Source organism: Aphelocoma coerulescens, chromosome 2, assembly GCF_041296385.1.
Source record: "Aphelocoma coerulescens isolate FSJ_1873_10779 chromosome 2, UR_Acoe_1.0, whole genome shotgun sequence".
In the NCBI taxonomy this organism is placed as follows: Eukaryota; Metazoa; Chordata; class Aves; order Passeriformes; family Corvidae; genus Aphelocoma; species Aphelocoma coerulescens.
The window spans coordinates 79,147,071-79,164,194 of NC_091015.1; the positions used below are offsets into that span (position 1 = coordinate 79,147,071).

General features: G+C 40.8%; 1 protein-coding gene across 2 annotated transcripts in view; it reads left to right on the plus strand.

Moving 5' to 3' along the window:
- The first annotated feature begins 513 nt into the window (after window positions 1-513).
- The window catches only part of RPP40 (ribonuclease P/MRP subunit p40), a 33,070-nt gene continuing 16,459 nt past the window's right edge, over window positions 514-17,124 (plus strand). Inside the window, exons 1-8 of one of the 2 annotated variants that reach the window (XM_069008191.1) lie at window positions 514-667; window positions 2,686-2,830; window positions 4,068-4,136; window positions 6,158-6,253; window positions 7,385-7,510; window positions 10,731-10,929; window positions 11,840-11,974; window positions 12,779-14,918. In XM_069008191.1, coding sequence (XP_068864292.1) covers window positions 548-667; window positions 2,686-2,830; window positions 4,068-4,136; window positions 6,158-6,253; window positions 7,385-7,510; window positions 10,731-10,929; window positions 11,840-11,974; window positions 12,779-12,977 — 1,089 coding nt within the window. In that variant the 5' untranslated portion in view covers window positions 514-547 and the 3' untranslated portion in view covers window positions 12,978-14,918. Of the gene's footprint in view, window positions 668-859; window positions 2,388-2,685; window positions 2,831-4,067; window positions 4,137-6,157; window positions 6,254-7,384; window positions 7,511-10,730; window positions 10,930-11,839; window positions 11,975-12,778; window positions 14,919-17,124 lie in introns of those variants that run through there. The other variant, XM_069008192.1, reaches the window with a different exon arrangement.

The following is a 17,124-nucleotide window of genomic DNA, read 5'->3' on the forward strand; positions in this document are numbered from 1 at the left end:
CCAGGTTGCTCAAAGCCCCATCCAACCTGGCCTTGAAGACTTCCAGGGATGAGGCATCCACAACTTCTCTGGAAAACCTGTTCCAGTGCCTCACCACCCTCACAATAAAGAACTTCTTCTTAATATCTAATCTAACCCTACTCTTTTTCAGTTTGAAGCCATTGCTCCTCGTCCTGTCACTCCAGGCTCTTGTTAAAGGTCCCTCTTCATCCTGTGTGCTCCCTGACGCACCCTCGTGCTTTAACCACCGCGCACTCAGCAGCTGCACACCCGGCCCCTGCGGGGTCGGTGCCCGATTCGTGCCGGGGCTGCTCAGAGCCCGCAGGGACCGAGAGCCCCGAGCGGCCACCGGCGCTGGGCAGGGCACGGCCGACAGCGGCCACCGCGCCTCCGCCGCCTCCACAGCGGAAGCAGCTGCGCCGCCGGAGCCGGCGGACGTGACCTCACGGCACGGCCCCTTCCCGGCCCTCCTCGCCGCCTCTGGCCGCTGCCGGTGGGCCGCACAGGAGGAGGAGGAGGAGGAGGAGGAAGGCGGGCGGGATCCGGGATGCTGCCGGCGCAGCTCGGGCGCGCGCCGCGGCACCTGCTGGTGTGCGAGCGCGGCCACGCGCGCCACCCGCGCTCGCGGCACGCGGCGCACGTGCGGGACCACGCCTACAGCTGCCGCGTGAGTGGCGCGAGCGCGGGGGGCCGCTCGGCGCGGGCCCGGGGGCTCGGCGGGATCCCCTCAGGGAGGCGGAGGGAAAGGGAAAGGGAAAGGGAAAGGGAAAGGGAAAGGGAAAGGGAAAGGGAAAGGGAAAGGGAAAGGGAAAGGGAAAGGGAAAGGGAAAGGAAGGAGCTGCCTGAGGATCCCATGCCGCCCGTCCCCGGGGGTTCTGCCCTTCAGCCGCTCCAGGGGCGCGCAGCCGGTGCCCCACTCGCGCCGGGCTCTGTGTTCTGGGGGGCTCCTCCGTCCTTGCCAGAGCGCGCCTCATTTTTGGGGAGGGGAAATAAAAGCAAATTAACCCCCCTTGTGTTTGTGGTCTCGCGCAGCGTGGGAAAAAACCCCAAACTCTCTCCTTCCTCCAGGAGTGAAAGAGCGGGCGGGTAGGAGGAGCAGAGGGGTGCGCCAGTGGGAAAGGTGGTGGTGCCGATTTTAGGAGCTCTCCAAACACAGGCGCAGGGTCCCGTTTAGAAAGGAGACATTGTTTATTCCGCGCAGGGCGCAAGGCGGAGGTTTCCACAAACCCAGCACACCACCTATCAAAACTTTACACTGTTTATACATTTCAGCAAAGGAATTCGTGTTCATTGCAAGTTACATTGTTCTCTTATTAATTAGTATTCTATCTTCTGTTGGTTAATGAGTCTCTCATACTAATTAATACGCTTGCTCAGTCTTTCTCTGTTTTGGAGCCAGGGGGTCTCTGGGGTCGGTGGTCCGTGAGTCGGTGGCCGTGATCTCCACCTCCCGGAATTCCCTTTTATCCAGTCAGAGCTGATTCAGCACTGTTGCTAGGTTTATTAAGTTTCTTACTTATCTTGGGAGTTCTGCCAAATGTCTTTTTGGCCCATAAATTTTTCATTCTTTCTCCTCACTATCAGTGGTACATCCTTCTCCCCAAGCTTTGTTAACCTCGCCCTGGGTCTAAGATTACTGAAGCATGTCCAGCCCTAAACTTTAACAAAGACACCTGGACTTCACTTAGGGCTTGTTAGCTGTGCTCTTGTTTCATGGATTAAATATCCCTTCTTGTTGATTAGGCTTGAAAGTGTACAAAGACCAAACATCAAAGAACCTCCTTCCTTAAGAAAATTTTTAGGTATCGCACATTTTGCAACAATCAGACAGGAGCTTGTTTCATAACCCTCTTCTCACTCCCTGTAACTCTCTGGGCTAATTGTTAACTATTTCTGACTTTGGAGACAATTTTTAGCAGCTAATCAGAAAGCTTTCTACTGGTGTGGCAGGCAGCTTGTTTGTTGTCAGTCCTTACTTCTCTTGAATATGTATTCCTTGAATACGCACCTGTTCTCCAAGAGCTCTGGGAAAGAAGTTATTTGAGGGATGGAGGGAGGAGCAAGGGGATGGAGCTTTATGTTGCCTGGGATGCTTCTTACTTGCCCATGTATTACTTGCCATGTACTACCTTGTTTTCCCTGGTCTGCCAGACTTCAGGGTTCTCTTGATCTATGGAAAACGTACAGGAAAGATTTTAAGCAAAAGGTAAATTAAAGATTCTACTTTGGTTTTTGCTTTTCCACTAGGATTACAGAAATGCTTAGCCTACATTTTTAGTTACAACTGCTTCAACAACTACTCCATCAAGGGCTGAAGGAGGTGTCCCATGCGACATCAAGCTAAATCTATAATGATGTGAAACAAGTCTTCTGTTAACTCATGCTGTGTAAGATCACATCTTTATGTAATGCATCAAATGCTATTGTATAGCAAAAAAAGTGAAAAAAGACCCCAAAACCCAAATCACCAAATAATGTATTTGATGTACCTAGAGACTATGAAAATTGATACATTTTTAAGACAATAGCCTGGTATTACTCTTTTTCCATCTCATTTTGATACAATATACTGATGTCTTTGAAAATAGAGGTTTTCTTTCGTATTTCTTGTTGTTTTATTTGGTTGAGTGTTTTTTCAGAACAGGTTTTAGGATAGGATTTACATTACAAATATGTTCCTAATAGGTGTCTTTTTTGATCCCGGAATGTGGCATGCTACCTGAAGTGCTGAAAAGCACAATTGCAGATATTGGAGAGTACTATCTGGTGAGGAATTTACCCATTCATGAATTGGTCGCTCATGAATTCATTCAGGCTTTCGTGAAGAAAGGTAAGGAGGAAACCAGAACAAATGCAGTAGTAATGTACTTTTTTTATAGCACAGTAACATTTATAGTCTTATTATTATTTATTCTGAAAAGTATTTTAAAGGAAGGGAGGGATAAACACTAAGCAAATTCTGCATGATTTTTTTATATGCTTTTTTCTGCTTTGTCATGTATGACAACATTTGTTTACACCCACTGGTTCCAAAACTCCTGTGACTGTTCCTTATAAATTTCCCCCTATTCCATCTCAATTCCGAAATCCAGCTATTAAGAGGGCTTCCATGTATCCTCACACCTGTTTCTTCTACACCTCACCTTTATGCAGATTCTTGTAGAAATCTTCCTTCTCCCTTTATCGTTCCTTCATACTTTAACACAGAGCTGTGTTGAGCCGTGTTCCACAGCAGGCAAGAGAAAAATGTGCTTCCTTATTTTTTATGTTTCACTAACTGAGCTGTGACAGCTCATCCTTACCCAGTAAGAACAAAGAGGGTGCAAAGGAAGATGCAGCCTCTGCCCAGCCAACTTGCTGTTGCATAGTCAGAGCATGCTGTTTTCACCTAGCAGGGCCCACTCCTTTGGCTTAGGATAGCTCTCATACCCTTCAGCTGATAGCCAGAGAGACAAAAAAAAAATTACAGGAAAAGAGAGGGGCGCAGAGAACATGTCGATGAAACAGGAGAATAAGAGATCCATTACTTGCTAAATGTGGGACTCTTTTCTTATTTCCTTTAATCTCATGAATGTTTTTTATGCCAGTAGTGTTATGGAAGCAATACAGCATTTGTACACAGAGTGCACAGGATCTGACACTTGTATTTTAAAAACCAAAATTGATTAGTGGCAGATAATGGGACAAAATTATTTAGTAATGTGAGCATCTTCTGCCATGTCTTTGTGTGAACTGGTAATAGAAATATGTCTGGGGAAAAAATTGGGTCTTCCATTTGCTGGCTGGGGAGAGTCACAGGTGGAAGGAAAGAAAATGTTTTCATATTGGGGTGTATTGTTAACATTATTCCCAGTACAGGTCCTTTAAAATATTGCCAGAACAGGGTTTATAAAAATAATAACAATGCCATTTTGCTTGAGAAGGTGGAAGAAAGTTAGTTGATAAAAACACTAGAGTGATTCAGATGGTATTTGGCATGTTTGGTTATCTTGAAGTGAGTTGTTTTTATTGTCATGTCTGCCTTTACAGACTGTGTAATCTCATGTTTTTCTGCTTTACTGTTAAAGGTTCATGCTATGCACTTACCTATAAGACAAAAATTGATCAAGATAATACTGCAGCTCTGCTACCAAATGGTATGGGGGATTTGTTTTGATTTCAGTAATACATGTCGATTGTGGCCTGGGTTGGTTTGGTTTGGTTTTTTTGTTCTGTTTTGTTTTGGGGGTTTTTTGGTTTTTTTTTTTTTGGAATGATGTAAACTGGAAAATAATGCTTACTGTACTTGCCAACTTTGTTAGAAATTTGTGTGAATTGTAAAAAATACTAATTTTACCTCTTTTCTTATTCATGCTGTTGAATTAAAAACTTCATCCGAAAGAAATTACAAAACAATAAAAATCAGCTTTGCTTATGTATAGTCAGATTGTCAGTGCTTCAACCATAATTGCAATTGCTACAAGGGATTATTTTTGTGGAAACACTGCATTCCAACTTCTTGTTTCCTACTGATATTTAAGACAGAATTTGTACCAAAAAAGGAAGTGATCAGCACTGCTTATGAACGGTTTTAAAATATTAACAAGTATTTATTCTCATGAGATCCCAGCTTGGGTACTTCATTCAACTCTGGGTTCCCAGCACAGGAAGGACATGGACCTACTGGAACGAGTCCAGAGGTGGCCACAAAGATGCTCACAGGTCTGATCACCTCTCCTATGAAGCCAGGTTGAGAGAGCTGGTGTTGTTCAGCCTGGAGAAGAGAAGGCTCTGGATACAATCAGAGCACCTTCCTGTACCTAAAGGGGCCTGAAAAAGTACCACAGAGGAAAATTTTAAAAGATCATGTAGTAATAGGACGTGGGGGAATGGATTCAAACTGGAAGAGAGTAGGTTTAGATTGGATGTTAGGGAAAAAGTCTTTACTGTGAGGGTGGTGAGGCCCTGGAACAGGCTGCTTAGAGAAATTGTGGATGCCCCATCCCTAGAAGTGTTCAAGGCCAGGCTGGATGGCGCTTTGAGCAGCCTGGTCTAGTGGAAGGTGTCCTTGCCCATGGAAGGTTGGTTAGAACTGGATGATCTTTAATACCCTTTTCAACCCAAATAATTTGATGATTCTGTGAGGATTCTGTGATTCCCTGAGAACTATGTAACATGTTAAAAGTCTGTTTAAATTGCATCACAGTTTTATGGCAAGACCATAAAATGTCCCACAGCTGAGGTGAGAAAATGAAGCTATTTTGAGCTTCAATTACATTGTCTTATTTCTGTTTAACACTATATAAGATATAATAGAAATACAAACTGGTCTGTCTGCTGTCTAGCCTAAGAAGCTGTAATATGACAGGTGCCCATGAGGGCATGAATAAATTCAGATTGTTCAGAAGAATTCTTTTCTGTGTCTGTAAGCACAGTCCTGGCAAAATGGATACTTGATAGCAATGGAGTTTGTGTGATACAGGTGTTACAAGCCATGCACAATTATTGCAGAGAGTGTTACACTTCCTGGTGATGTCACTGTCTGAACTCTTCCTCTGCAGCCTTGTTTGTGTTCTGTACTTGAGCAGTAGAACCCCAAGACTGTGGTAGAGAGCTATTGTGTGAAGCTCTGTACCAAGCAGCAGCAGCCAGATCTGGTTTATGAGCACAGAAGCAGAGTTGTTCCAGCACGTATCAGCTCATTGCTAACAAGCATAGTTTACTCAGTGTGAGTAGTCCCACTGGACCTGGAGGAACTGCTTTTGTTTATTTAGTTGAGCAGTGCATGTTGAGCATGAATGTTTACTAAATCAGACTCTTGTGTAATGTAGTGCTCAGCTAATGACACAGCAAGTGCTAGGGCATGAGCGGAGGAAAGATGGAGACAATAAACGGAGTAGTACAGTAAAAAAGCTATGATTATCTCAGGAGTAATATTACGGTTTTCTTACTCTAGTTCATGAGACCTCTTTGATAAAAAAAGAATAATTGGGTTATAACCTTTTTTTTTTTTTTAAGGATTAATCTGGTAATCCATTTAACTGGAACTAAGGAATCTGCATTACATTAGTAATACCATTGATCCAAAGCTAATGTTGTAAAAGGTATATGGTTCTCTGAAGACTTCAAAGGGAACCAAGTAGAAGATTATTTCTACTAAAATTTGTTTTGTTTATAGGTAAACTAATTCTGTCAGTTGATAAGGATACTTATGAGGAACTTGGACTGCAGGGTCGCCCTTCTCGGTATTCAGGCAAAAAAGTAATGAGATATAGTAAGTATGATTTATATTAACAGGGCTTATTTAAGAAGCACCTTGTTAGGATGTTGAAACTTCCCTTTCACTAAAATTAGTTATTGTCTGGGTTATATTTTTCCAGATGAAAATACAAGGACTGCCTGAAGAGAGAAAGTGCTTTTTCTCCAAGTAGTAAAGCAGCTTTAAGGACACAAATACATCATCTTTTCAGTACTCTATAAAATTTTTCATTTCAGGGGTTCTCATTGTGTTGTTTGTACTGGAGTGATGTAGGACTCAAGAATTTTTTTATACCCTGCATAATGTTTGTACCTTCTGATTTAAGTCAGAAAATTTTAAACTGATTAAGAAGGTGTTTAAAGTTTGTGCACTATACAAAATCAGTGAAGAGCCTCACCCAAGACTGCTTGCTTGAAAGGGAGAATTGTCCCATGTTTCACACATTCAAAATGGTGATCTCCATATACCGAGTACTTGGAAAACATAATTTTTTAACAGCTGCAGAGGAGGTATCTTGAGTGTGATTTTTGTTGATTTGTCTTTTTAGTAAATAAAAATACCTACACTATGCCATTTCAAATGTATTGGAACTTGCAGCAGCTGATAGGTATCGTTACATAAAAACTTCAGGAGGGGAAATTTGTTATCTCTAGTAAGTATTTTGGCAAAATGGGACATCATTTTTACCATTCTGATTGTCAAAATGTATCATGAAACTTCCATTTCAAAAATAAATATAACATCAATTCACCTAGGAGAAAACCAACCTGTTGAAAAAGTGTCATCACTGTATACATGACTTTTGTTGTTAGAAATTCTAGCTTTTTTTTTTTTTACTGCTAATAGCTCACCTAATTACCAAGATATTTTTAAGGCACTGTTGAGGGACTTCTGTCAGTGCCATTTCAAAAAAAAATCTGTCCCTTTAGTCACTAGGAGGCAGTTCCAGATTAATCAAAATAAGGACAGCAGGAGGTGAATATTTATTTACACAATGAGGAGTCATATTTGCATAATCAAATACTTTGGAAAAATCTGTATATGTTAAAAGGAAGTTGAATGTTCTTTGGTTTCTTTGTTCTCTTCTAATTTCATAATAAAATTTATTTCAGTTGAGTACCAATAGCTATTGTGCATTTTCTGCAGTTATCACTATTGACTTGACTGATGCTGGCTTTTACCCTGAGAGCAAGAAACATAACAGAGTGCTTTGGGCCTTGAAAGAAAAGAAACCGCTAGAATTTGACTTCCTACTGGCTTGGGATAATACAGGTAATAAGAACTAAATGTAAAACTAAAATGCCACTGACATGAAGTCCAAAGATTTTTAGTTTACTGTTCTTTTCTAGTGATTGTCCAAATGCATTTTCAGTGGAGGGAAAAGTTAGATTAAAATGTGTATGGTGGGACTTTGATGTGTTTATTTGTTTGGGGTGGGGAGGGTGTTACTTCCTGTGCACAGAACATCTCTGTTCCGGAACACAACAGTGATTCATGGGAGATATATTAGTTGGTTCATTTCCTTTTGCTGTCTTGCCCAGGCTTTCTGGCAAAACTTTGCCTATTTGATGGTGCTGCGTCTTCTTTATAAATTTGTGACATACATAACAATTATCAATACACTTTTTTTTATTAATACACATAAGTTATGTATCTGGTTACATACTTAGTATGGGGAACTCTGATTTCCTCAGTAGTTACAGGACCTGTGCAGAGGCCCTGTTTCCATCGTGTGCCATGTGCACTGATACACAGTGTGCTGTTTGATCACTTTATTCTCAAGCACTTGTTCGAGGTTGGAGCCAAGTAAGAGGTTGCTATAAGAAATCCTTATTTCAAATCATCTTCTACTGTTTGTTTATCTGCTGTTTTCTAATTACAATATTTTTTCTTCTGGGACTCAAGTATTGTTCCTCCTCTGAGGGTAATTTTTCAGTCTCCAGCTGTTTGTATTACCTCAGAACAGGCTGTATGCAGGGATATGTAGCATTTGCATAGAATTGATGAAAACGGCAAGTGTCTGTACTGAAAAACATGGCTTTCTTCATCACAGATGTCTAGCTTTCAGTGTTGTTCTGCTTTGAGTCTCCACACTAGGGAGAAGGGATATTAGAAAGGTCCCTGAGAATGCTTTCCCATCTCCTCTTTATATTGTTCCATTTTCCTGGCTCTTCAAGACCAAATCTGAGGAGTTAACTGATGTGAGAAATGGAAGCTGCTTACAAGCTCCTTTAGGAGTGTCCCATGTTTCACTTTAGTCATTCATGTTTCCCCTCCCCCTTTCTAAGTACTAATCATATGACAAGGATACTCCCTTGTTTGTCATACAGAAACTGTTTAAAGGCTTGCAATTCCCATCCTTGTAATCTTCAGGAAAGAGTCACAGTGAAGGCTGTTGCTACCATAAATGGTGACATAAATCCAACTGAGGTGGCAGATCTTCACGCTCAGCTTGCTTGGATTTATTGACGCTGGGCCGAGAGCAAAACGCCTCTAGGGCCACTATTTTTCTTATGTTTGCTGCTACCCATGTTAACAGCAGTCAGGAAGAAGAGCATTTTTTTCCCTCACTTTCTTACATCCCAAAAACAGGTCAGGCCAGTCATTTCCTGAATATGGAGTTAAATCTGAATGCCTTTCTGTGCAAGAATCTTGTGCTCATAACACACAAAAGACTATTAGTTCCTTAGTACTGACAAAAATAAAACTTTTATAGGTTTTTATTAATAGATATGAGACATTGTGTAGATTCTGCTGGAAGGGAAAAAGTGGGCTGTGTTTTGTCAAGAGAATCTGTGTCCTCTGTGACCATTCTGCTTTCCGCCTTCCTGCTGATAACTAGTGTTTCTTGCTATGGCCAGCACTGCGGGATTTGTGGTTTTTATACCCAAATTTCCCACATTGTGCTTTTGGCACCAAGAAGAACAGAAAAAGGAAATATGAAGTGTCTCATGTCTTTAATGACAAAGACAAAACAATCTTTTTTTCTATTGCTGTAATTTCTATCACAATTTTATGTGTTTGTTGGATGAAATTCAGTGGCCTCTGAAAAGCTTTGGTGATATGCCTGGTTGCTGTTAACATGGAAAGCTATGCTGTAGCTAGAGGAATTGTTCTCTTAGGGTCTTGACTGTAGTCTTTGAGATTTCCTGCATTTAGGGCTGTAGCTGAGGCTCTCACATGCAGCAGACATGTAAAATGTATGGTTTTCTATATTATACTAGGAATTCTAGGTCAATATTATACATTCTCTGAACCTGTTAGTCTAACAAATGGCAATAGAAAGTAAGGAAGATCATCTCTCCTGGCACTCTTCAGACTTAAGTATATCTATATTAAAAACACTAAATTAAAAAGAATCCAGTGACTGCCTGTCTTTGTCACTGTGCCATTTGGAACGGCCTTTTTATGAAGAATGACTAAAAAGGATGTCCTTAACCCTCCTTTTTCTACTCCCCCAAATTATTGTTCTTGATGACATAAATATGGCTGATAGACATTAGGCACTTCTTATTTTCTGATAGCAACTTTAGATATAATATTCCACAGTGAACTCTACCGTGTTCTTGAATTTCTGCTCTTATTATATGCCTTTTCTGTGGTATTTAAATGTTGCTCTGCATTTCAGACTTTTCATGAGTAAGGTGTTATTTCTTGGTCTCCTAGACACCCATTGTTATTTTATGAAAATAGCACACATTATCTGGAATTTGAAATTTAGGAGAATTGATTCCATGTCAATTACCTTCCTGCTTCAAAAGCAAGTTGGTTAATATCTCTGCATTTAAAATATGCCTGCTTAGGTTAGTTTTTTCGTCTAGGTTACGATTTTAGAATTTTACCTGCTGTTTTGGATCTCTTACTATTACTTTCCCACAAGTCCATGTACATTTAACTCTTACAGCCATAGTGCATTTGAAGATTTATTAGGGGGGTTGGAGGGGAGTGGGTGTTTATTCTTCTAGCAAATGACATTTGTGATATTTTTGATTTCTTTACCCTCTTCCCTTCCTTCTCTCTTCAGTCCTTGTGCTCCATATTATCCTAGAATTCCTCTTGACATCATTGATAAATCTGTTCTTAAACCTGTAATCACATGCTCACTTTTCCATTATTTAGGGAAAACTCTGTTCTGAGATGATGTTCCTGCTCCATTTTTTCTGTTCCTTTTCAGGAACACTGATTTCCTCTTTTTAACAAGCTCATTTTATTACTTACCCAGTTAATTCTGCTTGAATTTTCTGTTGGCAAATCTATACTTTGTAGTTAGATAGCAAATTTACTGAGCTGTACTAAGTTACTGAATTTTGCACTAAGTTTTATTTCCAAGAAGATGAGGAAGCTGAAGATTGTAAGGCTTGTGCCATAGACTAAAAGCATCTAAGCAGTTTCATGCTGCATTTTTTTATATTTATGTACAATGTTTCATGTATTCACTGCTTCTTCTGTTTGGTAGTTTCATAACAGCTGTTTGTGGTACTGTGTCGTTAAGGTGCAGAGGGATCAACATTGATGTCATACTTTTCAAAAAACCAAATACAGGCCCTGAAGCCAAAAATAACATTCAGCACCTTAAGGGACTTGCAGTGTCCAGTGTTACAAAGTAATGAACTACAAGGAAAGCCAGAGGAGTCCTGCAGTACAGAGGAGCTCTTTGAATGGCTGGGTGCTGTCTTGAATCAAGTTAGCTTGTAAGTATTTGAATTTGTTTGATCCTTAAAAATGTTTTAAGTAAGGAAAGCCACAATTTATTTTAAGAAATAGTTAAATAATAAATAAGGCAGACACTGTTTTGTAAGTGGGAAGTCTGTTATGCAGTTAAATGTTTGTTTTAAGTCTTGAATGACTTTATCTGTGTTTTTAGGGGCACCCATATGTACTGGTTTGGGCTGACATAGAGTTAATTTTCTTTGTAGTAACTGGTGTGGTGCTGTGCTTTGGATTTGTGACCAAGAATGTTGATAACAGGGGGTGTTTTAGCTATTGATGGGCAGGGCGTGCACAGTCTCAGGGCCTTTTTCTGTGTCTCATACAGCCCTGCCAGTGAGGAGGCTGGAAGGCAACCCAGCCAGGACAGCAGACCCCAGCTGAGCAGAGGGATATCTCACACCATGGGATATGGTGTCATGCTCAGCAGTAAAAGCTGGGGCAAGGGTGGGTGGGAGGGAAATATTCAGAGTTTCAGTGTTTGTCTTCCCAAGTCAGTAAGAAGCCCTGCCTTCCTGGAGATGGCTGCACATCTACCTGCCCATGGGAAGTAGTAAATTAATTCCTTTGTGTGCTTTGCTTTCATGTGGAACTTTTCCTCTGCTTATTAAATTGTCTTTATCTCAACCCATGCATTTTCTCCCATTACCCTTTCAGTTCTAGGTGGGAGTGAGTGAGCGAGCAGCTGTGTGGTGTTTAGGTGATTACAGGGTTAACCCACAGCACCATGAGATCTTTTGTATTGATTGCTTGGTCATTAGTTACTTTTGTATTAATTTAGATTATATGCATAGATCCTACTTGTTTGGTACAAGTTCTGATTAGTAAGACATCCTATAGAATATTTAAAACATATTTATTTCAGTTGCTTTACTATTTCTTTTTTTCTTCCAGAGACAACAAATCCTCCAGCTTCTTATCAACTTATTGCTGCCCTGAGCCCAACACGGTGGTGGAAAAAGCTTTTTTGTGCACAATCACAGGCTTTATAATTCCTGAGAAGATTATTCAGTTATTGGAGCAGCTGTGGTAAGGGCTGACAGGAGCACATTACTAAAACACTTCTACTCAAACACCTCTTAATATATGAAATCAGTTTAAAATACTTTTGTATGGTAAATACAAAAGTTGGAGGTAAATAGTAAAATATATAAATGAAGACTTTTTTTTTTTTAGTTAGGAAATGAGCTGGAAGCTTGACATCAATATAAAAAGAAAGTAATAAACAATTTTGGATGCCTCAAACTTGAAAAAGCCTGCCCTGTATTCTAGTCATGAATTTGGTTTTTATCTGAATTTCTAAGAAACTCTGTCTGTACTGTACTCCTGCACTTTTAAAATGTGGAGTGGATAATATCTGGCTTTGATTATTCATAATCTATTTCCTCTCTGGTGGTAAAAGTATTTGTGTCAAGCATAGCCCGACTATGTTACTTCCTCCATTGTCTTTTTTCTTCCCTGATAGCAATTGTTCTCATTAAATGTCCAATTTTCTGAAAGACAGTGCATGCTCTAGGAAAGCAGGAACTGCTACTTTACAACTTAGAACTTCTTCTAATTGCTACAACTTGCAGGTGTGCCATGTATAAAACTATAATAGGATTATTCCTACTGTAGTAGGAATGACTAGGATAGTCAATCTTACTTTGTTCCCCAATGTATTCTGATCGAATATTTTCTTTTGAGTTTATTTATTCTGGACTAAACAGGGTTTTTTAACTGTTAATGAATTTTCACTAAAGTGTGTCTTTGATTGTTTTACTTTATACTGTAGACTTGAATGTGCTGCCTATTCCATTATAATCACTGATTATCTTGTCTCCTTGCTTGCAGTTGCTATTTTGGTGAACCAAAACTGGCGTATTGGCTGACCTTAACTGTGCATGGCTTTGCAGACAGCCCTGTTTCCTGGAGAGAAAGTGAACATGGTTTCCACAAAGGAGGAGAGAACTTGTACAACTTTGTTATTTTCAGAAATCTGGACTACTGGCTTCAGATGGCTGTAGGAGCTCATGATGATTGTCCTCCATAAAGCTACGTCCATAGAAGAAGTTCTCTAATAATCCCTTGTTACTGACAGAAAACTAATTTTTATACAAGTAGTTATGTAACAGATTAAGTACTAAGAGTCTATACATGCTTTTGTTATTTTTAGACAATGGAAGGAATGGATTTTTGTTTCTTCACTGTCATACAATGCCTTCTGAAAAACTTCAAAATTCTCAGAAAAGTTAAGTTTTTGAGAGGTTTTCTCAGGAATTTGCTGTAGGTAGTCCTCTTTTCCAGGAGAAAATTCAGAATTTGAAAGTTAGCTTTACAGATTGCTGGCTAAAATATTTGACAGGAAAGCTCACCAGGGGATTAAGTGTTTTATTTCTTTACACTAAAGATCTGCAAAACCTTCATATCCCTGTTTAAGATATTTCAGCCTACATGCTAGCAAAAGATCCCAAGGGGAAGATGTGTCCTCCCTGATTTGGTAGGGGCTAGGAGAATAAAGGTGAGGAGAAGGTGTGTGGCCATGGAAGGAGCAGCCATTAAACATGGAAAAAGTGAAGGCTTACTGACCTGCCCCACTGATTTTGCAGATCACAGCTGGTTATCAGAGGTATATTTCTGACAGTGATGCAAAAGTCTGATGCTTTCTTAATTGACCTACACACACACACACACACACACAAACACACACACAATCTCTACTTTCAAAAGCAGTGGGTGGTTCTCGCTTACAGAGCGACTCATGGAGCTGAGTCTCACTGTGATGTTATTGCAGACATTTCTGGGAAGAAAGCTGTGGACATGCACTCAAGCAATGCACTTGATGTGAAACAGGTTTCATTAACAATAAGCAGTAATGCTGAGAGCATAGGCAGCTCTAAGGAATGCAGGCTACTCCTGTTGAAATCCATGGAAAGGTGGATGGTGGGTTGGGGAAGGCAGGATTTGGGGTTTATTTTAAGGAGTGGGTACATATCATTGAAGTACCAATGCAGTGCTAAAATTGTTCACTTGACGAAGGGAGAGATTGGTACTGGAAATTGGGGAACAGCTGTAGTGAAAGTGCCAAGGTGAGTGGCACAGAAAAGCAGGAAGACTTTGGGAAGCAACTAAACTCTATTTTTATCTGTTTTATTGTTTCTCTTCAGTGAGGAGAGTCATGCTGGATGATTCACCAGGTGGTATTTATCTATCACACACCTCCACTAACCATAACCTCCTTTGGCTCAAGTTTTGCTACTTGAGTTTGCTACTCAAGTTGTGTCTTACAAACACAACTCTGATGAATCAGCAGTTTTTTAAATCATGACATTGTTTCTCAAAATCCTGCTGCCATGAGATGTTTCTAGAAGGCTACCAGGAACAGAAGTCACATGTACAGACAGACTCACACAATCACAGACTGAACAGACAATGGTACAAGGGTCTGGGAAAATTTTTGCCTTGGCACATGACTAGTCAATACTTAACATGGTTGACTCAAGCATTGTGTTTCCATTGTGTTTTGTTACTGTGCATCAGTGTGAATGGCTTGAGTTGTTGGCTAAAGTCTGCTTTTGAAAGTGTCTGTTGAGGCATTATGGACTTTCACAAAAGAAACCAGTCACAAGAAGTATCTTCCTTTTTCCTCTTGACCAGAAGGCTGAGTTTTTACTTGAGCTTTCCTGGAAGCTATGCTTGTAGCAGAAATTCTGATACAAAGTTTAAAAGCCTAAATTTTTTTGAAAATTGAAGTTTGTAGCTTCAGAGCTACTAACTGTAGGCCCAGTGAATGTGATCATCTTTCTATCAGATTGTAGTAAAACCTTTTCCTCAACAATGTGTATGCAGGCATACAAACAAGTGTAATATATACTGCTTGGGGAGAATAAAACGCCATCCAGAATTAAGAATCTTGTATGGGTGGGTTTGCTTCCCATAGTGATTCCAAAAGCAGCTGTGGGACTTGACTCTAAAGTGGCAGCAGGAGGAGCAGGTGAAGTGATTTTTCTAATGAGTACTTGGTTGCAAGAGCAGATTGGGCACCTTGGTGGAGTAGGTGCTGCAGAAGTGCCGGTAGGTCCATAATGATTGCCTCAGTGAGACCATTCTGGCAGGGAAGCTGAGAAGAAGGATTTTAACTCTCAGCTCTCCTCAGCATGTGACTATTAAGGTTAATTTTTCTTTTTTTGTGGATGTCTAGGGAAATCTCAGCAGATTGGTCAGTAGTTACCTTTGCCTCCTGTGTACATAGACAATGGGCTGCAGGCATTTCTCAAAGCTCAGTGCTGTAGTGGTTGTGCTGCTTCCTACAGTCCATAGTTGTCTGCTGGTGGTGGCTTCAAATGGCTTTTCCAGCTAAGGAAGGGATTAAAAGACTGTCTCTGAATCCTGTAATTTGAGATGCCGGGTTGGTTTCTAGCTTTCTCTTGTTTTCTTTAAACCTGTATAAAGTACAATTGAAAAACCTCGTGCTGTTAATAGGCACTGCAGTCGGTCTAATCTTAGGCTTTGTGAGAATACTGTGCTAACCAGATCCAGGCTTCCTAGCAAGGTCCGGTGGTGCACTCATCTCTAAGAAGAGAGGCTTTCCTGTGCTTGCTGGATTTTGTAGTTGCAGAGGAGAAAAACAAGGGTGGAATTTACTCCTATCCTATCTTACCTCCTGCAAAAAACTGAACTCGAGGGAATATTTTTTTTCCTGGGATGAGGTACAGCAGCCTGTTCTTTACCATCTGTACAGTCAGAGTACTGTGTCTCCCCAGGAGACTCCCAAGCATGCAGGAGACCCTTGCTGAGAAGAGAGATAGGAAGGCATTGCTCACACGTTTGGGGATCCCGTTCGGAAGGAAGATCTGAGATTGAGCCAGGAGGGCAGTAGTTCAAGGAAGAATTGGGCAGGGCACGTGAGACAGAGATAAAAGTTCTTGCCTGAGAATGAAAGATAATTGCCGGTGATGTTCTTGCCCTTTGTGCCTGCCTGTGAGGGAGGACAGGAAAATGCAAAAGGTTCCTGAGAGCTGCAAAAGTAATGGGGAGCAGCTGTGTACCAGCTGCTTCTGAGATCAAAGGCGACTAAGTGCTTACTAAAAAATTTTGCCTCTGGGGAGTGTTTTATCTAGCATGGGGAAGGAGAGCCAAATATCTGAATGCAGAGACAAGCCTGAGGCAAGCTGGTTGTGTGAGAAGTAGAGGTTTTGTTGTCCTGGAATGCCGACAGACAGTGAAAAGCCACTCCTTGGGAGCTAGGGAATTGCTCTGCTTTAACCTCTGCCTTTCTACTGAGCTGTGCAGTCCTGCCTCTCTGCTGGTGGATGGAGAGGGAATGTTGTTGAGACGTTACCGGGGGGTAGCAGAACCCTCTGGAAATGGGTCACAAAGACCACGTGCTTTTCCAGGTACCCTAAGTTTGACTAAGTGTTCATGTGTATTCACAGATTGGTGGGTGTAGAACAAATAGAGGACAAACTTTCATGTTGTCAAAGGAAGATAAAAGTTGAGGTAGTTGGATAGCATGTGTTACACAAAATCTCTCTAAATAGAACACATCTGCCTTTTTGGTTTGTAAATGCTGCCTGAATTAGAAACCTGTCTGGAGAAATAAAGGTATGTATTCCACAGAGTTGTGCATGCCATTAGCAAGAGTGGGAGACTAATGGTGGTGATAGTGAGGAAGGGAATATTAGCATGAGGGGACTCTGAGAAAAGTTAGAGATAAGAAAGTGAAAAAGAAATTTCTTTCTCAGATTGCAGAGCTTCTGTGATTGCAGAGGGAAAACAGCAAGATTTGGCACAGGTTTAGGGGATGCAGGAAAGGCAGGAACCTGTGCTCATTAAAGGGAGGTGACAGAGCTTAATGAAAGAGAATTATAAACTCTGTTCTGGCTGCATCGTGCTGTCATTTACTGGGAAATATCCATTTTGGAGAGGCTATGTAAACTTGGATGACTGGAAGTAAAGACAAGTTCATGCATCAGCAGCCTGGGGTTTGCATAGCAATTATGGGAGTAAGGAAGGTTTCACAAAGATGGGCCATAATGTTCTTGTTGGAAGTAATTTGTGTGATTTTATTATTCCTTGCTACAGGCTGCCTCTTTTTGGTTTATAGAGAACTTATAGAGTGTTATAGAAATGCCAAAAATTTAAAACTGTCTTGAGATAGGTCGGATTCTGTTGATGTTGCTGTTAATTGCAATTAGCAG